This window comes from Notamacropus eugenii, chromosome 3, assembly GCF_028372415.1.
Source record: "Notamacropus eugenii isolate mMacEug1 chromosome 3, mMacEug1.pri_v2, whole genome shotgun sequence".
Taxonomy (NCBI): Eukaryota; Metazoa; Chordata; class Mammalia; order Diprotodontia; family Macropodidae; genus Notamacropus; species Notamacropus eugenii.
The window spans coordinates 50,109,711-50,137,166 of NC_092874.1; the positions used below are offsets into that span (position 1 = coordinate 50,109,711).

The following is a 27,456-nucleotide window of genomic DNA, read 5'->3' on the forward strand; positions in this document are numbered from 1 at the left end:
CTCAACCTTTCTTTCTTATCACTCTCAGATGGAGCTGATCCCTACTTCTTTTTGTTGAGATCAAGGTCATAAAAATTCCTTAAACTTCTGTTTTCATTCACTTCAAGCAACACCAAATGATTTAAAATACTGTTATCATTTTCTGTAGCATGTTTTCTGTACACAAAAAGAATGCAGAAAATTTCTCAAAGGAGCCAAGATAAAGATTGCCTCACAAGTTGTTAGTAAGAGGACCAAGATATTTTTTCATACCAAATCTATAAAGTCCCCATTACTACATTTTTGGTTTTTGCATTTAAAAATTCAAATTTGTCTTGAGGGGTTTTGTTTAACTCTTCTCTCTGTTAGGATGATGATAAATTTTTAGCAGCACTTCACTGGTCCTACAGTATGCAAATCAAGGACAAATTTGCAAATAAATATCCAGATTTTCCAGTACTAATTTCCCTTTCTATAAGTATTTTTTAAGCAAAAAAAAAAAAATTAGCACTTTTTAATCATGTTCTCATCATTTCATATCTCAGCTCAAATACTAAATAAATGCTTCTATACAAACAAAATTCTTAAAAACTTAAATTTTCATTCCCCTTACAGCCTACAATTAATTTAAAGTGGTTGATTTTTCTTCCCAAAGTAACACCATGAGGCTTTTTTAATTAAACACCGAAGGAAATGAATATTCTTAAGTGTTTAGGTCAATGGATCTAAATTGAAGGGCTGAACCATTCAGATAAAAAATACTATTCTCTATGTCTCTGGGCCAAAGAAAATAATAAAATCAAAGAAATGTAAATGAAATCACAAAATGATGTATGTTTACATGTCACTGATGTAGAAACAAGATATTTCTTACAATTATGCAATTTCTAGATCAGCTTTACTATCTAAAAAGAGTAACCATATCTCAACACTTTTTCAAAATAAAAAATTAACATAATTAACAAGAATTCAAGCAGACATTAAATATTAAGAGAGAATTACAGAGCATATTCTACTTCACGTACATGTAGCAATCTTTCAGTTGTCACTTATACTAGGAATACAATAATAGGAGATATATATGTGTATATGTAGACGTGTGTATACATACATGTTGCTACGTACATACATACACACACAACCACATAAATGGAAAATACAGAAACAATAATGGAAGGTCTAAGTGAATAAGACTGAAACGAGTCAAAGAGATTTACTACTTTAACAATTTCAAGAGAGACCATAAGATAAAATAATTTAAAATGTTTTTTTAAATTTATCATCTTATGATATACTTTAAAAATAAAGTGGGGGAAGGGTTTGAGCCACTAGAAATATTTAAAACTCTTAGTTCAACTTTTTGATATCTGAAACACCAAGATCATTTAATCTTACCTCTGAACTATAATCATCCGTAGTAGTTGAAATTTCACTTTCCATCTAAAATTAAAACAAACAAAAATGTTATAATGTCTTTACTATTTTTATACTTTACTATAATTAACACGTAGAAAGTTTAAAAATCTCTAAAAACAAGTCAAGTGTTTTAAATTCTCATAACCTGATCTGAAAATTACGAATGTCTTTCAACATGGTGAGATGTTCGAGACTCATCATGAGGTATTTTCACGAAGGGCAGCTAGGCTAGAGGCCTTGACCTGGAGTCTGGAAGAGTCATCTTCCTGAATTCAAACCTGGCCTCAGACACATACTAGCTGCATGATCCTGGACAAGTCACTCAATCTGTTTGCCTCCATTTCCTCAGCTGTAAAACGAGCTGGAGAAGGAAATGGCAAACCCCTCCAGCACTTCTGCCAGGAAAACCCAAAACGGGAGCGTGAAGAGCTGGATGTGACTGAAATGACTTAACAACAAAAAGTTTTTTATTAAACATATAATACCATAGATTACCTCCATTTACAATGCCTAGGACAGTGTTCTATACCATCCAATTGAACAAAGGATTAGTGTACATTGCATAGATTAAAAAATAAATCACATTCTATTGATCATTACCTAAAGGAAACTTAGAAAGCTGCTTTCACAGAAATCTCACTACTTTGACAGGAAGAACTACAGAAATTTAGAGTTGAAGGGAATTTTGAAATGAGCTAATTTTTTTAAAAAAGATGGTTTATTCATTCAACAAACATTTATAAAATGCCCTTCATCTTAGTCTATTAAAATATTTATCCTGCCTGTGCTATCAGAAAAACCTGGACTTCCACGAGCTGATGCAAAATGAAACGTACAGTGTACAAAGTAACAGTAACATTCTAAGATGATCAGCTGTGAAGGATTTTGCTATTCTCAGTAATATGATGATCCAAGACACCTAGAAAGGTCTTATGATGAAAAATGGTATCCATCCCCAAAGAAGGAACTGACGGTTGCTAAAACTTGCAGCCCTTGTCTGCACTTGGTGGTGTCTCATTGTTCATCTTTCCATTCCCAGTGCTGAGAGTGCCCGAGCTAAGGCACCCTACCACCCAAATCCCCAGGTCCACTTCTGCCCGGGGCTCCTCCCGGCACCTCCATTCCTTCCCGTCACTGCATGGCTCCCTGCTCCCCCCTCCTGTAGCTCTCCCTCGCCCTGCTCTGCAGCCAGTTTCTCAGTCCCCATCTCCCTTGCTCCCTCCTTGGGGCGATCCCAGACGCTGCTCTTCTCCACGCAGATGCCCAGAAACTTCACGTTTTCCTACCACTTTGTTATTATCGGGCATCAGTTGCTCCCAGAACAGTATTTCATCTATTTCCCCCTGAAACAAAATAACTTGCAGAGCCATAGAAGCCTCCAGGAAAACAACCAGGGTGAGTGAAAGAAGAGAGAGGAGTGGTGGAGACTCATTCCTCCTACAAGTGTGCTCACCGCCTTTCTAGCCTTCCAGGTTTGTAACTTTGGCACTATACTTGACTCCTTAATCTCTCCTACCCCACATTTCCTATCACTGGCCAAATATTTCGGTTTCTAGTTACACATCTTAGCATACAACCCTTTCTCGAGACTCACACAGCCTCCACCTTAATTCAGGCCCTCACTACTTTTCACCTAGATTCATTGGTTTTTGCCTGTCAGATAATATGGAAGAGCTCTGTTTAGCTTTTAAAGCTCCTTTCTTTTTAACTGGCCCCGCCTGTCTCTCTGGTCTCCCAGAACCTTCTTTACGCTGCTGATTCTTGTCTTGCAGCCTGGGCCTTGGCCCTCCCACAGGCCTACGATGCATTGTCCCTCCTCACTGTGGCCTAAGAAGAATCCCTTCATTTCTTTAACACACATATAAAGCAGCATCTTCTGCAGGAAGCCTTTTTTGATCTCTCCAACCGCTGTCTTCTCAAATTACTTTGTATTTAACTAACTTGCATTCATTTTCCTTACGTTTATTCTAAATGTTTGTACATATTCTTGTTGTCTCCCCGTCAGAATATAAGCTCCTTAAGAGTAGAGATTGCTTCATTCTTTCTATTTCTGTTCCAAGCACCAAGCACGCTGTGGGCATTTAATAAATACTTGATGAATCATTGACTGACTGACTGATATGGAGACAGGCAAGTATACAGGATGTAACTTACAACAATTTAAAACTTGTCAAGCCTAACTTGAACGACTACCACTACCACTTCAGTATAGGGAAGCTTGGTGGTGCAGTGGATAGAGCATGGGGCCTGGAGTCAGAAACACTGCTCATCCTGGCTTCAAATCCAATCTCAGGCACTTCCTAGCTAAGTGACCCTGGGAAAGTCACTTAACCCTGTGTTTGCCTCAGTTTCTCATCTGTAAAATGAGCTAGACAAGGAAATGGCGAACCACTCTAGGATCTTTACCAAGAAAACCCCAAGTGAGGTCACGAAGAGTGGGCTATGACTGAAAACAACTGAACAAATACACATGGGTATGCATATAGACACATACATGCATGTCTATCACATAGGCACATCAAGTTTATGTTCATACGTATACATATAGACAAAATACCCATTTTATGGAGGCAGCTAGGTAGTTCAGTGGATAGAGCACTGGGGCTGGAGTCAGGAAACCCTAAGTTAAAATCTGGCCTCAGATACTCACTGGCTGAGTGACCCTGGGCAAATCACTTAACCTCTATGTGTCTTAATCTACTGGAGAAGGAAATGGCTAACCACTCCGGTACCTTTGCCACAAAAGCCTTATATGGGGGTCACAAAAAGTTGGACATGACTAAATGATTGAACAACTAACCACTTCTGGGATTCATCTAAATATAAGTGATACTTTCAGAAGGAATCTATAAAGAATTACTAAAGTTTGAAAGTCCTGCACAAATGAAAGACTCTGCAGTATGGGTGGTAATTTCATAAATGCTATTCATCAAAGGCAAGAGCTTTAGTTGGCATCCAATAAATGAATTTGAATTTATGGGCCACAGCTTACATAATAAAAATGGCACCTGGACAGTGAAGCAGTATGAATAATAATGGCTAAAAAGAATAGATTTGCCAGTAGCTGGACAAATGTAATCCAAAGGGCATACTAATAAAACTGATGTTATATAATGCCTTACAATTATTTTCTAGTTTTTCAGAATAAAACTGGAAAATAATTGTAAGGCATTATATAACATCAGTTTTATTCTCAAAACACTCTATTATCACCTCCTTTTTACATACATAGAGAAACTGAGGTAAATAAGATTAAGTGGCTTGTTTGGGGCAGAATTTGAACTTAGGTCTTCCAGACTTCATCCACATCCAACACTATCCACAGTGTCACGGCTGCTTTTAAGGTGAGTGTTTAAAACGAGAAGGGAAAGGGAAAGTCAAGCTTGACACAGAATGGAACAACAGTAGTGGCACCTACACATTCACAACAGCCAAGGTGTAAGAAAGAAGCCAGAAATAAAATTGATAGCTCCAAAAGCTGCAACAAGTACACAATGGCATACAAAGTGTGGGTGACAAGCAAAACTGACTAGTGACCCCAATGTCAGAAGGTAAATTTGACTTCATAATTGCCAGTGAGGGGAGATAAGACTTAGATCTAGAATACTTTCTGGAAGCACGCATCTTATTCAAAAGGAAAAGAATGGGGAGAGTGCTGATTTTAAGAGAATATACTTATATTTTCTTCACCTGCGCTAGGTGGAGCAGTAGATAAGACTGCTGAATCCCTTGGCAAGTCACTTAACCTCTGGTCTGCTTCATTTTCCTCATCTCCCAGGGCTGCTGTGGGATAATATTTATAAAGCACTTGGCAAACCTTACAGTGCTGTATACATGCTAGCTATTATTCTTATACTTATTATTGGAGGAAATCTATAAGCCAGAAGGGGGAAACATGGATGAGGATCAGCAGGGGCAGGGGTTGACGTAAACCTCAAAAACTTGGTTTCAAATTAGGAACATAATCGAGAAGTCTTCAGCGTAAAACTGAACTTGACTGATGAGTCTTCGGGGCATCCACACTGATTCTCCTTCCTTCCACAATCATAGATATCCTTATTTGTTTCTATACTTTAGAGCTAATCCCTCACTAAGGCACCAGTGAGACAAAAAGTTAGAAAGGTAGAACTGAAAACACTTTGCCCTAATTAGATGTGTGAATATTAGTTCCTGGAAGGAACTGATTATTTTTCCTTTTTCTTTATGTCCCCAGCATTTGGCACAATAGTTCATGCTTAATAAATACCTGTTGATTAAGGGAAATTAAAGTCTCAAATACATGTGACTAGAAAGGGAGTGGTGTCCTATAGAGAAAAAGGGGGTAGGTGGAGGTGGGCAAGGAAAGACAAGTTCTGTTTTGGACGCAGAAAAGTTGAGAAGCCTACAAAACATCACAGAAGGGGAGAGGAAACACAAACCATGATCTACTGAAAGCGCTCTGCCACACACTATCTATAGCTCTCAACCTACCGAGCCCTCAGATAGGACTAAATCATTTCTGGCCCTTCAAGAGTCATCTGCTAATTCTACATCTCTTTCAAAGTATTCTAGAGCCTGGATTAAATGAGATGTATGTGTAGTACTTAGCAAAGCTAAAAATGTCACCTAAGTATTAGTTATTATTCAAAATAATTTCATAGCAAAGTATGGTGGAAAAGTAAGTCCCACTTCTACCACTGATTAGCTGGGCAAGCACCTTCAGCTCTATAAGCCTCAGTTTCCTCATCTGAAAGAGGGAGATAACAACATTTTGTACAATATAACCTACTTTATGAGACTGTGGGAAGAAATGCACTTTGGAAATTTAGTCTAAAACTGGTTAGTGTAAGTAAGCTTTTGCGTGTGTGTTCGTCCTTCGTTGCCGAAGAAGACCATGCCATCAGAGAAATAATGACATGACTTGCACTTGACTTTGTTTTGAATGAGGGAGGGTTGGGCAGGTCATCAGCCTCACTTCTCCTCCAGAGCCATCTGAATCCAGTGACCAGATATTCATCAGGATGACTGGAGATGACCCAGGATGAGGCAACTGGGGTTACGTGACTTGCCCAAGGTCACACAGCTAGTGAGTGTCAAGTGCCTGAGGTGAGATTTGAACTCAGGTCCTCTTGACTCCTGCACTGGTGCTCTATCCATTGCACCACCTAGCTACCCCTAAGTAAGCTTTTATTGTGTTGGTGAATCTCCAAGAGACACTAGAAATAGGTTGAAGGTCTTTAGTTTGAACTTGTAATATGAAAATCTTATCATGGGATCTTTAGAATTTAGAGATGTTAAAAAATGTAAAAAAAAAGATGTAAAAAAAAAAAACAAAAACCTGTCAGTGTGCTGCCAGAAAGCAGAAATAAGGAGTATTTTTTCAGTTCTGTATCTGCAACTATAATAACAACTCCTCTGATTTGCTTGGAGTTTTTAAAAGTTTAGAACATAACATTAACTTTTCTCTCAAAACAACTGTGGGAAAATCGCAGGACCATAAACGCAGAGATAGATGAGCCCTTAGAGACCCTCTAGTCCAATGCCCTCAGGATTATCCCTCTTTTAAAAAAGCAGAGGCTACCTATCCACCAAGGGTCACAGCTGAGACTAGAACTCAGATCTCCTAATTCTAAGCCTGGTGCTTTTTCATTTATACTTTGAACACTTATACATGCATTTAAGAGTCCCCCACATTCAAATGAACACATAACCCTGGGGTTTTCAAGCCTCTCCTAACAAATAGTAAAAAGACATGACTCCCAGCTCTGCTTCTGATTTTCTCTGGAACTTCCCTGGGCACCTGGGCTCTACTTCTCCTGAAACACCATGTGGTCATGCCAGCTTCCTTATCCCCCTGGATCTCCATATTGGAGAGGGCTTGGGCCAGCCCACCTCCATTCCCTTTCTGGCTCTGCTCCTGACTCTCTCACCATTATTCCCACCCTCCCTCCTCACTTTTCACTTCCCTTTTGTATGGTGCTATGCAGCTCCTCAATGAGGGCAGGGATGGTCTTTCTTTTAACTCAGATCTCTATCTCCAGTACCTGCTTCCTCCAAGGCCTGACTTGTGGCTGTTCTCTGGGTAAATGACTAAACCTCTCAAAGTCTCAGCTTCTTACTCTGCCCTGGGGAGGTTTCTAAAAGAAGCACAAACTAGAGACCTGATAAATACCCTAAAGGGGTTGGACGATCTTTTTTTCCCCAAGCAGCAACATCCCGTCCCTTGGCTTGGCAGATAATACTAGAAACCTAAAAGAGCAGCAGCTGATGCATTTTTTACAACAAAACTGCAGGACAGTAAAATGCTGGTTCTATAGGGTGCCTAGGTAAAAAGGCCCTGGCTCTGGGCTTCTGGAGGAAACAGGAGAGCTTCAAACTGTTCAGGAGAAAATTCCCAGTACCTTCATAAAAATCCCATATCCTCAAAAAGACCTTGGATTTTTTTGGGGGGAGGGGTGTTCAGTTGCAAGACCTTGCTTGACTAAACTGTTACCTTTTCCTATCAATATGTATGAGGTGGGATTATAAAAGAACAATTTCATTTCTGAATTAGCATAAATTTAAATTTCCAAATGAGGCTTCAAGGAGTCATCTTGGGAGGATACAATTATTCCAACTACAATGCTACTGTTCAAAAATATTTTTTCTAACTCTTTTTTTGGAACTGACATCGAGGCTTACTTAGCACACTGTCATTGGTGGCTGGTGTTCGGTCCTTTGACAAAGGAGAATCTATTGGAAAAATCACTGGTATTGGAATAAAAGTACTGAGGGTTCAAATCACTGGTTCAAGCCTCTGGCTCTGTGTCTCAGAACCTCAGTTTCCTCGTATGTAAAAATGAAGACAATAATACTTGTACTACCAACCACAAGATTGTGAAAATGGCACTTTGAATTGGGTTTTACTTCGATGGCAAGCACACATGGGAATGTCATATGCAGGATGGGCTAGTCAGTATAAAGAGGTTTTTGTGAAGAAGGCTGGCATATATATATATAGTAATGGACTTTTAAACTCCTTAAGGATTAAAAGAAGCATCCTGTTTTTAAAAAAAAAATTATTTTCATTTGTCAACATTCACTTCCACAAAATTTTGAATTTCAAATTTTCTCTCCATCTCTACCCTCCCCCAACCCCAGGACAGCATGTAATCTGATTACCCTCTCCTCCAATCTACCCGCCCTTCTCTCAGCACTTCCTCCTTTATCCCCTTCCCTTCTATTTTCCTGGAGGGCAAGATAAATTTCTATACCCCATTGCCCATATATCTTATTTCCTAATTGCATGCAAAAACAATTTTTTTTTTTTCTCCATTTAATTTTTGTACTTCTTTTTCCATTCGACCAATTTTCCCAGTTAGGTTTTGGGTTTCCTTTTCCATCTGATCAATTTTCCCTATTAGGTTTTGAGTTTCCTTTTCCGTTTGATTAACTCTTCCTTTTAGGGAATTATTCTCTCCAGTTAATTTTTGAACTTCCTTTTCCATTTCTTCAATTTTCTTTTTCAGATTGATGTTCTCATCAGTGAATTCTTTTTTTATGGTTTTAAAATCATTGGCCAGTTTTTCTTTTATATCCTTCTTCAGACGTTCCAGGTAATCTAGTTGTGCTTGCGAGAAATTCATAGTCTCATCTGAGGTTTCAGATGGAAGGACAGTCTCAGCTCTGACCTCTTTGGTGTTTGTGTTTTGGTCCTTATCCCCATAGAAAGATTCTATGGTTTTTTCACTTTTCGTCTGCTTTTTCCGATTCATGATGTTGGCTGAGTGTTGTAGCTGTTGGTTCTTTCAGTCAGAAGATACAGATCTTTTAAGTTGAGTTGATGTTTGTCTAGGCTAAAAGCAGGCTTTTTTTTGTTGTTGTTGTTTCCCAGATCAACCCTGGGTTTAGCTTGATAGGTGTGTGGGAGGTGTGGTCTGGTCTCAGGATATCTCCTCAGCTGGCCTGAGGCAAAGGCAAGGTCCGGGGGATGGTGATCCCAGCTTCCCTATTGTCTTCCCTTTTCCCCTGGAGGGCTGGGGCACGCCTAGAGGCTAATGCGTGTTCCCGCCCCTCCTGGGGCTCGTCTCCCGGGCTGCGGCTTGCTTGGGTCTCAGTGCGAATTTTTCTCTGCCCTGGGTCGTCTGTCCCTCCAGATAGCCTCCACCACGGTAGGAAGAATCCCCCTTTGCCACCTCTCCAGCCTCTGGTGTTATGAGACCACCCGCTCCCTTCTGCTGCTCCCACTGATCCAGGATCAATCTGGGGAAGAATTTTATGGTTCCCTCACGGTCATCGGGGGGGAGGGGAGAGCACTTACTGATCACTCCGGCATCCCAGCTCCTGGATGTTCAAGTAGTGACCCACTGAAGTCCCGTCTTTAGGCTGAAGAGTTCAAAGGCTGTTGCGCTGATATCGTTGGCTCGGCCTGGCTTATCTCCTGCTCCGCTGGTCTCGCCCTCCACTCTCGGGCCCCTTGGGTCGCCTCCGCCCTGCCGCGCCAACCGCGCTGCGCTGTGCGCCGGGGTCTTACCCCCGCGGAACAGATCCCTCCCGTGGACCCCCCAGTCCAGCCTGGGCTCCGAATCTGTCAAAGTCCGTCTCCCACTGGATTCTACACCTCCAAAGCCTGGTCAGACTCTCCCCCCAGATATATCCAGAGGAGTTTCTCCAGGAGCTTAGGTGAGTCGTAGCTTTCACTCCGCCATCTTGGCTCCGCCCCCCAAAAACAATTTTTAACACTCTTTTTAAAGATTTGAGTTCTACATTCTCTCCCATCTCTCATCCCTATCCACCTTCATTGAGAAGGTAAGCAATTCGATAAAGGTTATATATGTGTAGTCATACAAAACATTTCCCTGACAGTCACGTAGTAAAAGACTAACTATATTTCCCTCTCTCCTGTCCTGCCTTCCATTTATTCTATTCTCTCCCTTCACCTGTCCCTCTACCAAAGTGTTTGCTTCTGATTTTCACTTTCCCTAGTCTGCAAACCCTTCTATTATACCCCTCCCTTCTCTCCTTCCCTCCTACTTTACTATATGGTAAGATAAACTTCCATACCCAGCTGAGCATGTACATTATTCCTTCCTGAAGCCAAATCCGATGAAAGTAAGGCTCACTTATTCCCTCTCACTTTCCCCCTCATTCCCTCCATTGTAAAAGTTCTTTCTTGTCTCTTTTATGTGAGATGATTTACTATACTGTAGCTCTCCCTTTCTCTTTTTCCCAGTACATTCCTCGCAACTCTGAATTTTCTTTTTTAGATATCACCCCTTCATATTCAGCTCACCCTGTGCCCTCTCTCTTTTTTTTTCTTGTTACAGTATTCTCCATTCCAGACTAAAATTCCCCTGATTATCCTCTGAATCAGGAGGAAAATATAACTCCTTTGATACCATACATCCTGGAAGAAGTCAGCGTTAGTGTTCTGTTTTACCTCCAAAGATAACACCCTAGATACCTGATTCTCAAATTTTGCTGACACCATAGCAACCCGGTGAAATTTTAAAATTCTGAGGGAAACATGGACACAAACACCACAGGAAATGAGGATGGTGGTGTTAAATCTAATTCCAATGTTTAAGAAATTGTGCCTAAAAAGTATACACATCCCACTTTGAAGTAACTATGGTAATTTAAGAACAAAATAAAAAAACTTTTTTTTTCACTTTATGTGCATTATTTTTTCAAATAGTTATTACTAAGTTGTTAGGATAGGAATACTTATGAAGTTGTTTGGAACTAAGTACTTAATACGCAATACAAATACTTAATAAGTACTGGGTATTTCTTCTGGCCTAGAGAGCACTCTGAGACAACACAAAGTTTGAGAGCCTTTGCTCCAGATACTGAAAAGTGGAACAAGGAAAATTCTTCTCACACACAAGTTTTTGTAGCTACACCTACAAACATACTCAAAATATGACAATGGGTGAAACGAGATATGCTATTTCATTTAATGAAAATGCTAATTAGTTAGCTATTAAATTTTGTTTTTTTAAACCTTATTAAGGCTATTAAGCAATCCAAATTATTGCAAAATTAGTTCAATTGCTACTTAAATGTAAAAAGATGTTACAATTTTATCAAGTTAATAAAATGTCAACTTAAGAAATTTAATTTCTCCAATGGATCTAATATAGATAAATGAGTTATAAATTTGTATCTCTCAGACTAATTTGAAAAAGACGTCAGGTCTAAACACTATTTGTCCACAGTTGAGGTAAGTGTAGTAGGTACATGACCCTGACAACAAGCCTCATGCTACACCCAGATGGGAAAATATGATGCCAACTCTGTATAAAACTACTTAGGTGTCTTCCTTTCCATTCTAAGTAACCACTAGCCTATAATGTCCTTGAATGAGCAGATAAAAAGGGAACCAACCAGAATTGGGCCATTTATTTTTATGATGACTGTTTCAGTGAGGACCAGAGGCATTTCCCAAAAGTAGTCAGATGAAAAGTACATTAACACAGAAAAAGACCAAAAACAGTTCAGAAAGAGTCACAGAATGATTTTGTTATCATTTTATATATGAATTTAATATGTCTCTTTAAAAAACAGGAGTTAAAAAACAGGAGAGGGACAGAGTTTTAAATAACAGGAGTTCAAGGCTTTGTGTATAATCAACTTTTTTGTTCTCATTTGCATATTTAAATGCTTGCTGATAACTTTTCATAGTAAAAAGCAAAAAATTTTTAAAAGAAAGTACAGGTATTGCTTACGTAAGAAATATGAATATCCAAACGGGATCAAAGAAGCAAGGAATTCAGAGGTGAAAGTGACCTTACAGATTATCAGGGTTATTAAGCTCTTAATTTTAAAGATAAGAAAGTGGAAGCTCAGACAAGTTAAGTGACTTACCCTAGCTCACAGAGCTAGAATTTGAACTTGAATTCTCTGAATCTTCTGTCCCTCAAAAACTCCCCTTCCCACCTTATAAAATTGCATTTCTTTCTTTTCCAAGCAAAAGAAACACTATTATTCCTTTTAAAAAAGTATATAGGACACTTTATCATATTGAAATAATTATTTCTAACTCCATCCATCTCCTATTGTAAAATACAAAAAATCTACAAGCAACTTTATAGATGCAAACAACTTTACTGGTTTTCTATTATATTTACGATCTTGAACTACTTTTGAAAAAAACTTCATTTTCCACCATTAGTTGTTTTGTAGCTATTTTCAACAAAAGAATATCTGTGTATTTAGCTTATCTGAAAAACGAATGTTATGTAATAAAAACAAAAAACATCAATAAAAGTTGAAAAGAAAAAAAATCCAATGTGTGTTTGTATTTTACAAAGAAGGACACTCATTTTTAAGTATGACCACTTGTGAAATTAAAGAAATAAAGAAAATATTAAATGGTACCAAAATGAATAAGGGATGTTACTGTTGTTATCATTACAAAAGTTTCATTCAAAAATCTTTTTCAATCTGGATACTTACTTCAATAGTGTAGGACTGGTCATGTTTGATTATTTCTCCAGTATGTAAAGTTCTCGTTATATCAGGAGTCACTGATGCTCCTCTCTGAGAACTAGTCATGTACAACTCATCACTCTGTGACTGTTCAATACTAGAAGTATGTGAAGATTCTTCACATTTTTTAGCTGATGGCTTTTTCTTCCCTTTCTGCTGTTTGGAAGAATTCTGTGCCTCAGCCCGAGCTTTCTTTAGCTGATACTGGGCAAGCTACATTAAAAAAAAAAAAAAAATTAATTTGGAAAATTTCCTATTTTATTGCCAATAAGTTCTATCATATAAAAGCTTCTGACTCACTTCTTAAAGGATCAAAATAATGATATTAAGATATTAAAATGCTACAAAATTAAAAATATATATTCTGAATGAATTTCAACATAAGCTTAATCAATTACAAATAAAATGAAATAATAAATAATAAATTTTTGACAGTCAAAGATTTCACACTACACTCAATAACTAGCACAGTGATCTGTACACAGTAGGAGCTTAATAAGCATATGTTATAATGTAGTGTTGCAATTTAATGTAGGCCCACTCAAGGATAAAATTTTGGGAAGCATACTTTTAAAATCTATTAAGTCAAAGCACAAAATCAACACTACATTTTAAAATAATTCAATATATAATTCGACTCGACAAGCACTTAGGTATCTACTATGTCCAAGGCACATGGAGATGGGATGGGGATGCAGGACACCAAGAAAAAAATGAAAAATATTCCCTGTTCTCAAGAAGCTTAATATGTATACAAAATAATTTGAGAAGGGAGAGAACGCTAAAGTTCGAGGAATCAAGAAAACCTTCCTTTTTGTAGGAGGTGGTGCCTAAGCTATACCTTGGGGAAGTTAAGGATTCTAAGCATCAGAGATGAATCAGCAAGTATTGTATGACTAGGCCTGTGCAAAAGCAGACTCGCAGAGGTTCAGGGAAAAAGTACATACATGAGTTTGGCAAAAATGAATCATGTAAGGAAAATGCAAAAGGTGCCTAGAAGTTACACCATAAGCAGGCTTTAAAGACCAATCAATTCATCAACAAGACTTAGTAGATACAATAAGTATACCTTGGGGTATACCCATGCTTAGCAAGCAGGAGGCAGAAGATGATCTAGCGGTAAAATGAGAAAGAACAGCCCTGGAAGAGGGAAATCCAGAGAAAGCAGCTAACTAACAAAGAACATTTCACCAATTGTTAAGCTCCCCAAGAGAGAGCCAGGGAAAAGTATGACTTGTTATTGAAACCATTGCATCTTATTCCCTTGTGAGGGTGAAGTATTCAAATGATGGCTAAACTCAGGGTTTCAAGAGTGGTAACAAGGACATAAATGGACAGGGTTATATATAACTCAAGCTCCAGGCCCCACTTTAGGAAAACTGAAGACACAGAAGAGATGACTTACGAAACAAGTTTAGGAACCAATTCTCTTTATAAAGGGATTTAGCTGCAAAGTTCCTTTCATACTTCCCAGATACATGTAACTGTGGATCATTAACTATTACACACAGACACAAAAACTCGAAGAGAAAATGTCAGAGGAGGCATTACCAACGAAAACGTCACCTGAAGCAGAGATAACACAGCTGAAATTATAATATAACTGCAGGAACTGACTTCACAAAAATAAATTTTGCAGTTCTTCTCCAGTTAAGTACTGCTGTAGCATCTCTAGGCATACCTTACTTTCACACAATGACTGCAACTGAAGATATTTAAATCAAGGATTTTAAAATTTTATGTCGAAACATCTTCAGTGCAAATGACTATTTAAGAGGATACTAAAATTAGAAGAAATGTTGAGCTTTGCATATAAGTGACCATGGATTTCTGAAGGCCTCAAGTTTTTCAGCAACCTGGAAATGCTTTAAGAATGGCCCCATGACCCCAAGGGCCCACCACAAAGTTACCAGGAGGAAGAGCAAGTTTTGTCCCACAGCAACACAAAAGAGTTTCTCCTAAGATATGAAGAGGAAGAGGGAAAGCAGGGGCTGGGGATTTGATGTGTGTCCATGAGAGAGTATCATCACCAACAAAATTACAGATCCCTGAAGTGATGAAATTGGATTTTTAGGACATGTCCTTGGTAAATTAGATGATGTCATATGAGATGATCATGACCTTCCAGGACATGGACTATGATGCCTTTGTCAAAATTCCGCGGCTATTTGGAACACAGGTCTGACTCAGTGTGGCAAAGGTTACCTTTTTCTTGTAAGAACTTCATCATCATTTGAAAAGAAATGAAATAGTTAAAGGGGAATTACTTACCTTAGAAGGTAAGATGAAAGCATAAGTGTGGCTTCAGCCTGCCTTATGGACAATCTTTTTTTCTGACTGATTTACCTTTTAGGGCTCAGGCACACTAATCATGAGGTTTTACAAATCCCTGTATAGAAGTCCTTTTTACTTGAGAATAATTTCTTTTACAAATTTAAACTTGTTTTCTTTGTCTGACTAGCTTTGGGCAAAATTGGGACTCATGGCAAGAAAATTTCTGTCTCTAAGATTTCAACTCTGAATACTTTAAGAGGGAATGGAGATATTTCTGTCTAAATATCGAGAAGAATGATCTCTGAGGTGAGACCTTGGATATCTTTCATGCCTTCTTGTAGACAAAATGGAAAGAAATGAGCTAAATAAGAGTACATTTACACCAAGGGTTCTTAATCTGCAGTCAAAGAATTTGTTTTGTAAATATTTTGAATGGTGTATTTCAATGTAATTGATTTTCTTGTAATCCTTTGTATTTTCTTGTATGCATTTAAAAACATTATTTTGAAAAGATATGTAGGTTTCACCAGACTGTCAGGGGGCTCAAGATACAAAAAAGGTTAAGAACCTCTGACAGATTTCACAACTGGCTGAATGGCTATCAGCCTAGAAAAAGGTCCACAGTAGAGCATCCAGGGATCTCTGATTGGCCCCATGCTATTTAACATTGTTTAAAAAAATAAATGGTTGGGATGAAAGCATAGGAGGTATACAGATCAAATCTACAAATGAAGAAATCATGGGAAGATGGCATAGAGGTTTCCGAGGGGCAGCTATCCTGCTACTCCCACCATCCCTGCAACCCTTGTGGCTGCTATACGTTAGGTATGCAGTTTCTAAAGTTAACCCCATGTTAGTGTCCTGGGAGAATCTCATAACCACAGGGAGTTGAGGCCTATAAATAAGACTAGCTTCAAGGTCCAAGAAAGTGAGGGGATGACAGTAGAGTAATGGAAAGCTTGGGGGACAAGAAAGGACAGAAAATAATAAAAATTAATACTGCACAAGAGGACAGAGCTAGTAAAGAAAAGGAGTAAGAAAAGGGGAGAGCACAGACTCAAATGCAAAGGCTTTTCGAAATACTCTTCTTCAAGACCTCTTCCTTTAGGGTACCTAAATCTAGTGCCCTATCTACTATGCCACACTACCCCTCAAGTAAAAGGTAGGTCAATTTTAAAACTGCATTAAAAAATTTTTTTTTGTGAAGAGCAGTAGCTGTAGAGAGGTACAGAAGGTTGAGGACTGGAAAAGGACATCCGATTTAAGTTAAACTGCCACTGGTGACTTTTTGAAAGGGCAGTTTCAGTAAAGGGAGTGAAGAAGCAGAGGCAGAAAATGAAGATACCTTTTTCTTGGAGCCTGACACTGAAAGGGGTGGGGGAAGAAAGGAAGGAAGGGAAGTGTGAAATGAAAGTTAAGGCATGTTTGTAGACAGCAGTGACAAGTCAGGGGAAAGGAGAACGAAGGTGAGCAAGCTTTGGGAAGATATTGGAGAGAGAGAATGGAAACTCAAGGCGGAGTGTGGGGGGGTGCCAAACAAGAGCAGAAAGTGGCAAAGTCTGTTCAGTGCCAGGGCAAGGATAGAGAAAGTCTGGCCACAGAAGGGAGGGGCACTGAAGAGGGCCTACAAAGGCTCAAAGGAAGCTAGGCAGCAGTCAGAGAATGTGAAGTTCCGGACAAGAGGGGCAAGAAACGAGAGGAGACTAATGTGGAGCCTAGACAAAGCAGAGCATTTCTTTCTAAGAAAACTATGGATTTTGGGGATGGAGGGCTAGTATCACCGGCTTTCCCATGACATAGGCACTGGCACAGAAGGATAATTTCTGAGCATACAAAGAACTAGCCAAGCAGATTCCACACATTTATTCTGGGCAGCTATGGCCAACTGATTCTATGGCCATAAAATCAGAAATGAATGAATGGAAAAGCCCAACTCAAAAAAGAATTTTAAGCAGAAAGGGCCTTAGGAGAGTAAGCAGATATTCTGGGAAGAAGGTTATGAGAATTCCGATCTTTTTCTACCTGTGAGGACAGAATAGTAGAGGAAGATGAGATGGACTATAGTGCTTCACAGGAAATTCTCTTTAGATACTTAAAAGGTCGACATGTTCTTACTATGGAACTGAGTAAAGTGAAGGAAACCTGTAGTTTTCTAGCTGTCTGAGGGCTGGGGATTTGGGGACGCCAGTAAATAAGGAAAAATGGTAGTAGCATGAAATCTGAAAGAAGAAGTGATGAGCCAAACTAATGAAAAAAAAAAGGTTACAGGGCAAGAGTGCTTCTAGTAGCTTACAACTTATAAAAACTATCCTCTGATCCAGACCACCTTTTCTTTCAGGACAGTGCAGTTATAAATCCAAATTTAAGTCAGAATACAAATTTCAAAATAATTATATGTTTAGTGAGGTCTTGCCTTGCTCACTCTGACTCACAAGTTGTTGGGAGTTACAGGTTCTGTCCTCCCTCTTGGTTATCCCTGAAGCTGGGACTCAGGTTAAAGAACAATCCTGCCCTGCAGCCTCAGAGAAGAGAGGAGATGTAAGAGAAATGAAAAGATAAGAGGACCTCTTTGCATCCTAAAAGAGTGCATCAGAAGGGCTTACTTCAAGTGTTAGAGGAAGGTGGAACCAAATGGCTACAAATTCACCTTGGACATACATGGAGTGGAAAAGAGGCCCTTTTGAAAGGATCAGGAAAAAGTTGCCCCTTTGGTCAACTGAAAAGACCTTTTCATGGAAGGCGGGCCAGTCAGGTAGAAGAATACATGTCACTTCTTATCAATCACACTAAACTTCAAAAAAAAAAAGCCTAAAAGTAGCTCAAAGGAACAGGTGCAAGACCAGTTACCTCACTTGTATGTTGCTGAACTAGTCTAAACCTCATTTGACCCATTTGGCCCATTCAATATTTAATCTCAAAAAAGTAGCCAACTGTGGCACTATCATAAGATAGTTATGCATATCTTTAACAGAGCCCTCAGAATAATGAAATAAGAAAACCTCACAACAAGGATAAATACATTATTGATACCTGTCTGTGTTCATACTCAGAAATATTCTCAAGGTCATTTGGACATTAGGACAGATTAACTCAGTTGAGCATGTAATCCTAGGTTCTTGAAGGCTAAGAAAGCAGAGACCAGGCTCAGCAGGCCCGTAGCAGCCTTCAGGCCCTACAAAGAAGGATTTGAGTGGCCCAGCAACAAGATGTGTCTACTTTACAAGGTCCAACTAGTGAAGTAAAGAGAAGTTCATCACCAGTAGCTAGCCACTTGGTGATTAATTCTTCAGTCATAGCAATTAATAAAACAAAGAAAAATATAAAATGGTTCCAGTCCTACCTAATACCACTTCTGCTTCAAAAGTAATAGAAAGGGGGCCAAGGGTGCTAAGAATCACATTTTTGAAAAATGCACACAAATACCAAATGTTCATAAAGTAAATGTACTTTTGGAGCGGAGGGTAAGAGAGGAACAGTTTGAGGGAACAGGAAAGGCTTCATGTAGGACATGGCACTTGAGCATAAGGTCCAGAAGAAGTTAGGGATTTGACAAGGTCAAGTGAGGCAGCTCAGCCAGTGCAGAGGCACAGACATAGGAGATGGGATTTCCCACAGCAAGGAGGCCATTTTGGCTAAAATGTAGCACGTATCAAGTGATATAATATACAATAAGTCTGGAAATGAGGGTTGGAGCCAGGTAACACAGAATTTTAAATACCTAGCAGAAGAATTTACATTTGATAGTAGAGGCAATAGTGAGGTATTTTAAAATAGAGGAAGGACAATAATTAGACCTACATTTCAGGAACATCCCTGATGTCTGTGCAGATGATGGATTAGAGAGGGGAAGGACTTGGGGCAACAAGACCGATGGGAAGGCTACTGAAATACTCGAGGATAGAAACTATGAGGACCTGAACATGGGTGGTGGCTCCCTATGTAGAAAGGAGACTGATGACAAAGACTCTGTGGAGAACTCGCAAGACTGAGGAACTGACTGGTATGGGAAGTGAGGGGCAGTCAAGTTTCAAGGGTGACTGAAAGGTTGTGAGATCTTTGTTCGATGACTAACAAATGGAACTGAAGGAACAAAATACCATTTTTAACATTCTCACTACAAATTAATCCAGAAGGCAAAAGAAGTTAACAATGCAAGGATGGCCCACAGGTTCCCCTTTTAGAAGCATTAAGTTGGCCAGGTCTTGGTTTCTAGTCAGGGTGGCATCAGGAACCTGGTGAGATAGCCAGGAAATTAAACAAAGCCAGTCTTAACAAGAAGCCAACCCTAAGGTTGGCAGAACACCTTAGGTTGACTATTTCTTTTAATGTTTACAACAATCCTGTAAGTGCACTGCCATTATCATCCCCATTTCATGGATGAGAAAATTGCTAATAAGTATCTGAGGTAGGATTCAAATTCAGATCTTGGGCTAAAATGCTTTTGGGAAACTGGGTGACATTTTTTTTAATGATTCTAAGCCATTCTCTGGGGAAAAAAGGCTTACATTTTTGACATTAATATTATTCTGGTGATATACAGCTTTGATTTGTGTAACATCATAGTCTCCAAAAAAGTAACAATGGGCAAACCTAAAAGCAACGAACAGAGTCATGTACTGAGAACTAGTGACGATCAATGAACACACCACGGCATCCAGAGATCCTCAAGCCTCCATACAAGGTCAAGACAATATGGAGTCACATAAGAAGAGAAGTGGATGGACCTGTTTTGGAAATATCTATCACTGAAACACCAAGAAGTAAAAGGGGGGTGAGAGTGGAAGAGGCAAAGGAGGAGGAAGAGGGTAGTGGCAGTGTCACAACCTAGGTGCCATCGGTGACTTCTCTTTCACCTTCTCATATTCAATCTGTAGGTAAGTCCTGTCAATTCTACCTTCACAATGTCTCTTTCTATATATAAACTCTCTTCTTTCTTCTGACACTGCTACCACCCTGGGTCCTAACCTTTACCACTTCATGCCTAGATTAGTGTTAACAGCCTTCTGGTTCATCTCCCTGCCTCATCTCTCCTCACACTCCAGTCCACCCTCCACTCAACTATCAAAGTGATCTTTCTAAATATAAAATATATAAAATTTGCAATCTATTCATCTCATTCAAGTTCCACTGCAACCCTCTGAGCCTGGTCTCTATTATCACCCCAATTTATGCATGGGTACAATGAGACCAAAAATGGTTAAGTAATTTGCCCATGGACAAAAGTATCATAGTTGAGATTAGAACTAAGGCCTCTCTGACTTCCAACTCCAGTACCTATCCACTGTACAATCCAGCCTCTAAAAGCCGGAGCAGCTGAAGTCCACAGTTAAGTGATCTTGCCTTCATGGAGCTCATATTCTAATGAGACACACAATACTATCAACTACATGCAAACAGGATATATTCATGAGAATGATCTCAGAGCCAAGTAAAATAACTATGAGGAGAGGTTGCAAAGAGGCAAATTTAGGATTCCTGTGAGGAACAACATCCTAATAATTTACCTGCCCCCAAGTAGAATGGGGTAGCTCTTAGGTAGTGGATTCCCTTTCACTAGAGGTCTTCAAAGGGTCCATGATCATTAAACCATAAAAAATATGGACCAGAATTCAAGTCCCTGAAACCTATCTCAGTGCTCTCTGTATCTGACAATTACTGTAGCATTTCATATACAGACTTTCAGAGTTGGAAGGGACCTTAAATCCAACCCTTAATCCATTTTATAAATTTAGAACATGATACCAGGGAAGTGGATTCCAGCAAAGGGTCACGCTTGAGGATTTAGAGGGCCATATGTGGCACTGAGACTGTAGGTTCCCTAACTCTGAGCAGGGGAGCACAATACAGCACAATGCTACAGTTAGTAGTGATGGTTTAATTATATAACACTCCACACTTCAGAAAGCACTTTTTTCTCCTTATTATAGATACGAAAGCGGAAACTTAGAAAGGTAACTGATTTGTTCAGTCATACAGTTAATAACGTAGCAAATACAAAACTCAAACCCAAGTCTTCTGTCTCCAAGTCCAGTGTTTTTTCCACTACACTATCACGAAAAGTTCAGAATTAATAGAAGCAAACTATAATTTGCAAATAAAGTTTAAATAAAATTAACTTTTCATAAGGTGCTTTAATGGTATGAAAATTTAAACTGAATTTTACTAGTATATAAAATGAACAAGGAAATTCCTTATAGCTGATGATTCATGGCAAGAGAATAAATTTGAGTTTTTCACATATTGTGCATTTTGAGATAAAATGTAATTACATGTATTTCTACTGAAATGCAGACAGAGCGTAACAGAAAAATAATGTTTTGTTTTAATATATACAATATTTTGAAGAGTCTATTTTTATTTCATTAACTTTAAAAAGGATTTTTGCTTCATGGAATAACGTACTCTTTCCCTGTGACTCTTTCGTCTTCAAATACATTCCTTGTACACTTCCTGTTTTGAATGTTCTACTATCCAACTTTCAGTTTCACTGGGATTGTTAACATATACAGGAACCCTCCTTGTTAACTCTATCCTTATTGGATTGCATTCTGACTTTCCTATGGGATGACAGATCTACAGCTGTAAAGTCATCTGATTTAATCTCCTCACTGTACAGAGGAGACCCAGAAAGATTAAATTCCTTGCCCACAGTCACCTGAGTAGTTGTAGCTCAGCTGCCATATGAGGCCAGGTCATCTGACTCCAAATCCAGACTTCTTCAGTTGTATCATGCTGCCTCTCTTTAACAGATCACTTCTATCTGCTCAGTTCTTCTTGCCTTCCTGGATTCCTAGTTCCTTCTTTAAGAGCTTCTTCTATAAGAAGCTTTAAATAGCCCACTTTCCAGTCTCTCCTCTTATTCTATCCCTTCACTTAGTTTCATCCTTTGAGATTTATATAGTTTTCCAACAAAGCTCCAATGCCATGAAGAACAGGTATAAACTGTACACATTTTTCCCTTGCTATTGGCAATGAACTGATTCAAATTGAAGAACTTAATAAGGCTCACAGATTTATAAAATTACAAGTCAAAGGATATGACCATGCAGTTTTCAGAGGAATAAATTAAAGCTATCCATAATCCTATGGAAAAAAATGCTCTAAATTATTATTGATTAGAGAAATGCAAATTAAAACAACTCTGAGGTACCACCTCACACCCATCAGATTGGTTAATATGGCAGAAACAGAAAATGGTAAATTGGAGTTGGAGAAATTGTGGGAAAATTGGAATACTAATGCATTGTTGGCAGAGTTGTGAACTGATCTAACCATTCTGGAGAGGTATTTGGAATTATGTCCAAAGAGCAATCAAACTCTGCATACCCTTTGATCTAGCAATACCACTTACTAAGTCTGTATCCCAAAGATATCATAAAAATGGGAAAAGGACAGACACATACAAAAATATTTATAACAGTTCTTTTTGTGCTGGTAAAGAATTAGAAATTGAGGGGATGCCCATCAACTGGGGAGTGGCGAACAAGTTGTGGTATGTGAATGTAATGGAATACTATTGTGCTATAAGAAATGATAAGCAGGTGGATTTAAGAAAAACCTGGAAAGACTCACATGAACTGATACCGAGTGAAATGAGCAGAACTGGGAGAACATCGTACACAGCAACATTGTGCGATGATTAACTATGAGAGACTTAGCTCTTCTCAACAATACAATCAATGATCTAAGACAATTCCAAAAGACTTGTGATGGAAAATGCTATCCATGATGCGAGAAAGAACTATGAAGTCTACTGTGCTATAAGAAATGATGAGCAAGAAGATTTAAGAAAAACCGGGAAAGACTTGACATGAACTGATGCTGAGTAAAGTGAGAACCAGGAGAACACTGTGAAAGCATACTGTTTTCACTTTATTTTTGTTTTTTTCTTTCTTGTGGTTTTTCCCTTTTGTTCTGATTCTTCTTCCACAACATGACTAATGTGGAAATGTTGAACAGGATTATACACGTATAACGTATATCAGATTGTTTGCTCTCTTGGGGAGGGGAGAGGAAAGGAAGAAAGAAAAATTTGGAACTCAAAATTTTATAAAAGATATGTTGAAAACTATCTTTACATGTAATTGAGGAAAAATATTATTTAAGGGGAAAAAAGAAACCTTTAAAAAAAAGAACTGAATAAGACTCAGTACTTGTAAACAAGCATAAAACAATGCTGAAAGAAAGTTACTTTCTTCACATTAGAATAATGTAGCTTTAATTTCCAAGGTCCAGAAATTATAATTTTTTTCCTTACTCATAAGCTCAATACTTGAGAATTTGTGGGACTGAGCAGTTTAATTACCAATATAATTTTTTTCACTGCTTTTCATGTAGTATTAATGTGGTACTGGACATTTCCGGCGAAAACTATTTTGTTTATTGCTGACCATTTAGTAAAAAAGACTAACAATCTTACTATTCAAGCAAAAAAGCATGAGGCCGCCAAAAAAGAATGTTAGCTTAGTTTTAATGTTACTGTATTGATTTTTTTCCTAAGAAAAAAGGTACTGTCAGTTATATAAAATTCGGTACATTAGTGTACTGCTGTGGTTTGTGGGATTTTGCTGGAGAATTAATAGAATTTTATGAAATACAGAGTATGCATTTGCACCAGTAATAATTTACTGCAGATTTTAACAAAACCGACCTTTACTTGGTTCTGCTCACAAATACCATAATGCTCTCTTTTTATATAAAGTTGCAAATATTTTTACTTTGAAAAAATAATGCAATAGTTTTGACAGGAAAAGAAATTAACCATTTAGTTCTGCAGCATGGGCAGTTTGTTTTGCCTTTCTCAACAATACATCTCTATAATACCATCAAGAATGATGCTAGCACAGTTCTAGAAAAAAGAAATAAATGATAACGAAGATGGAAAAACAAAACAAAACAAAAAATAAACTGAATATTAGTAATTATGACCAAACTTGGCCCTGGAGAATCAATCAATTAAGCCATTATTAAATAACTGCTATAGCACTGTACAAGAGATACTAAAAGAAAATGAAACCACCCCTGACCTTAAGGACAGTGTAGGATAGACAAAATAAATACAAGATAATGGGAGACTGGAGGAGAGATAATAATTGAGAAAATATATTTACTTCCTTTCTTTGAAGAGGTAAGGGACTCTTGGTGTGGAATACTGCATACACCGTATGTCAGTCAATAAACATTTATTAAATGGCTACCATGTGCCAGTGGGGCTAAGAGTGCTAAGCAGTGGAGATATAAAGAAAGACAAAAGATACTTCCTGCCCTCAAGTAGCTCACAATCTAATCAGGTAAATAATATGCAAATAAATATGTACAAACAAGCTATATACAAAGCAAAATGAGAAATAATCAACAGAGAGAATGCACTAGAATTAAGAGGGATTGTTGGTTTTGCAGAACTGCCTTTCTTTCTCTTTCTTTTAAAATAATTATTACAAATGACTGTCTAACAGGTCCAAGGGAAATACAGATTTAGAAATGAATATAAAACCAAAAGACATCAATAAAAATAAGATAACTATGTTTAGGGAGTAAAATGTGGTACAACTGTTTGCCTTTGGAGGTTAATAAGAAATTTTTTATTTCTAGGGCTCTAGACAAAAGGCCCAATTATAAATAACTGATTTTAGAAAATAAAGTACATTTTTTGCTCTTTTCAACCTAAGTACCACTAGTGTCAGAAAATTACTTTTCAAAAGTCTTTCTCAAAAAAAGTCTTTCAAAAAAAAAAAGTCTTTCACAATTAAAAAAAAGATTTCAATTCCACGTGGCAATATCAGTATTTTCTTCTAAAAGAAAGGTTAAATTTCTAATAGTAGGAATTTATGATTTATACAGGGTTTCCTGTCCTTACAACTCCATGAGGGAGAGCAGCAGAAATGTTATTATCTAGACTTTAAATATAAGAAACCTAAGGCTTAAAGTGATTAAGTGACTTTCCTGTAGGCACCCAGATAATAAGCAAGATACCTTAGAGATCAGCTACTACAAACACTGGCCCCCTCCTCCCATTTAAACCCTGCTCTGTTCAGCATGCTTCTGCAGCTTCTCTAAGCAGAATCAGGTAGGAGGAATAGGGGTTCTGACCTTTCTCATTCAGAATTGTCAAAGACAAAATTTTAAAAACCCAGAAGATGTATAATTCTAGTTTTGTGAAAAGAGTCCTGGGTTCAAGTTTCCTCTCTGATCCTGGGTGACCCTGAGTAGGTCACTGAACTTCTCTCACCTCTGTTTCTTATCTGTGGGGTTTGGGATCGGGGTATGGACTGCATGATCTTTATAATGCTGTCAGTCTCTGAACCTTGTGAAAAAAATGATACACTGTATCACTGTCCAAACAATAAGCTACGTTGTTTCAGAATGGTTTTATTTTCAGTTAAAGAATGATACCTGGATTGAAGGTAGAGAAAATTCCAGGTTAAAAGTCAAACCAGGATTTTTGTAAAATCAGATCATGTGATCAAAGCTTTAGAATTATAAATGTCCTTGAAGGTCAAAAAAATCAACTCCCCTCTCTTATTTTACAGGTAAGGGGACTTCAGACAAGAGAGAATAAAAACTATCTCTCTTAAGGTCACATGGACATTAAAGGTGTCCTGGACTGACCAATCCCGAGTCCCTGGCTCCCAATCCAGCAATCTTTCACTAAACCACATCTTCTTTGATTGGTTTTTTGAAGGTATAGCCTCCTTGCTCCCTCAACTTGTACACAAACATCAAACATTCTACTCAGGAACTCGGAATGCAGCAACTGAAGCAGCAATAAAGAGGCTTCTAAGAATGTTCTCTTCACTCCCAGCACTTAAAAAACCCAACTGAATAAATTCAGTCACTCAAGCCTTGACTCTAAATAAAGTGAGCCCAGATGTATTAATGTGAAGACTCACTGAAAGCTGTACTCACTAAAATCTTAACCATTAACACCAATTTGTCTATAGATAAAACTTGGTTCTGTTGTTGAATTCACTCAGGGGAGGCCAGTTTGAAAGGAACAGCCAATCATATGGGCAGGTACAATACCGGTAGTGACACTGGAAAGCTATGCCAGCAAATTTGGCAGGACTTAGAAAAGGCTAAAAAAGTATGGACATGGTTCCTTATTGGAGGACCTGCCTAGTTAAGTTTGAAAAGGCACAGCAGAAGCAGGTTGGGCTACCAGGTGCTGACTATTTGGTTAGGCCACAGCAACTCAAATAGAAGAGGAGGAAGGGAGATTTCAAATCAATGACAGGTATATCCATATCACGAAATCCTTTCAGTACTTAAATACTAGTAATGATCTTTAATATGACAGTTTAAAACTCTTAAGTCATGAAATACTAAAACTTATCTTTAATAAAGATGGTCTGAATATGATCCAAAAAAGCCCAAAGGCATTTTAGAGCAATAAATATTCTCAGAAATGTTTTTTTAAAAGAGATTATTATAACTTGCATCTTGTCTACAATAATAGCTGATACTTTTGTAGCACTTTAAAGTTTACAAAAAACATTGGATGGATTAATTAATTTGACGCTTACAAAACCATAAGAAAGGCACTATCATCCCTAACCCCACACTTTGCAGAAGAGGAGAAGTGATTGTCCATGGACAGCAGCTACTAAGTGACAGAGGCAAGATTCACACCTCCGTCTCTCTTGACTCCAGGTTATTTTCTACACCACCAAGTCACTTCTCCCAATAATATGTTTAGTGTAAATCCGTTATGTAATAATCCACAGTGAAAATTTTGCCTCAAACACTTACTAGCTGTAGGAACAAGAGCAAATCACTTAACTTCTGGGTGGGTTTCCTTATCTATGAAATAAAAATAGCACGCACAGGATGGTGAAGATCAAACGTGTAAAGTGCTTTGAAAACCTTAAAGTACAAGGTCAGTGATTCTTACAACCACAGGTACGATACAGCTAAAGTATCTCCAGCATAGATAACAAAAGATAGAAATAACCAGTGTTGTAACGGCTCCTTGGAGAAGCTGTGATCTGATCCAACCATTCTGAAAAGCAATTTAAAGTCACGGTAAAAAATAAAATTAAAGTGATGAAAATGTCTGCTCGCTTTAACCCAAACACATCACTGTTGAGCCAAGTTTGTCCCGCAACTGTGGAACATGCCGAGCGATCCTCCCTGAAGCCTCCGTTCCCCTCAAGGCCGCTAGCCCCCTTCCCACCACAAAGAACTGCAAACGTCAAGAGCGAGAAGAGAGGTCACCCCTCTCCTGAACACACGCCCCCCTTCCCTGCAGGATTTCACAGCTGGCACTCGTGGCACCTTCAGGACATAGCTGCGCAGGGCCGTCCCCGGACAGCTGTCACAGGCCCATCCCGCTGTCCA

General features: G+C 38.4%; 1 protein-coding gene and 1 long non-coding RNA gene across 5 annotated transcripts in view; one reads left to right on the plus strand and one right to left on the minus strand.

Annotated features, from left to right (window-relative positions):
- The window catches only part of LOC140530919 (uncharacterized), a 949,813-nt gene that overhangs the window by 613,177 nt on the left and 309,180 nt on the right, over positions 1-27,456 (plus strand). The window lies entirely within an intron of this gene.
- The window catches only part of LOC140531016 (A-kinase anchor protein 9-like), a 102,884-nt gene that overhangs the window by 74,307 nt on the left and 1,121 nt on the right, over positions 1-27,456 (minus strand). The window contains exons 3-4 of the mRNA XM_072650218.1: positions 12,814-13,059; positions 1,375-1,419 (exon numbers count right to left, since the gene is read on the minus strand). Of these exons, the coding sequence (XP_072506319.1) occupies positions 1,375-1,419; positions 12,814-13,059 (291 nt within the window). The remainder of the gene's footprint in view (positions 1-1,374; positions 1,420-12,813; positions 13,060-27,456) is intronic.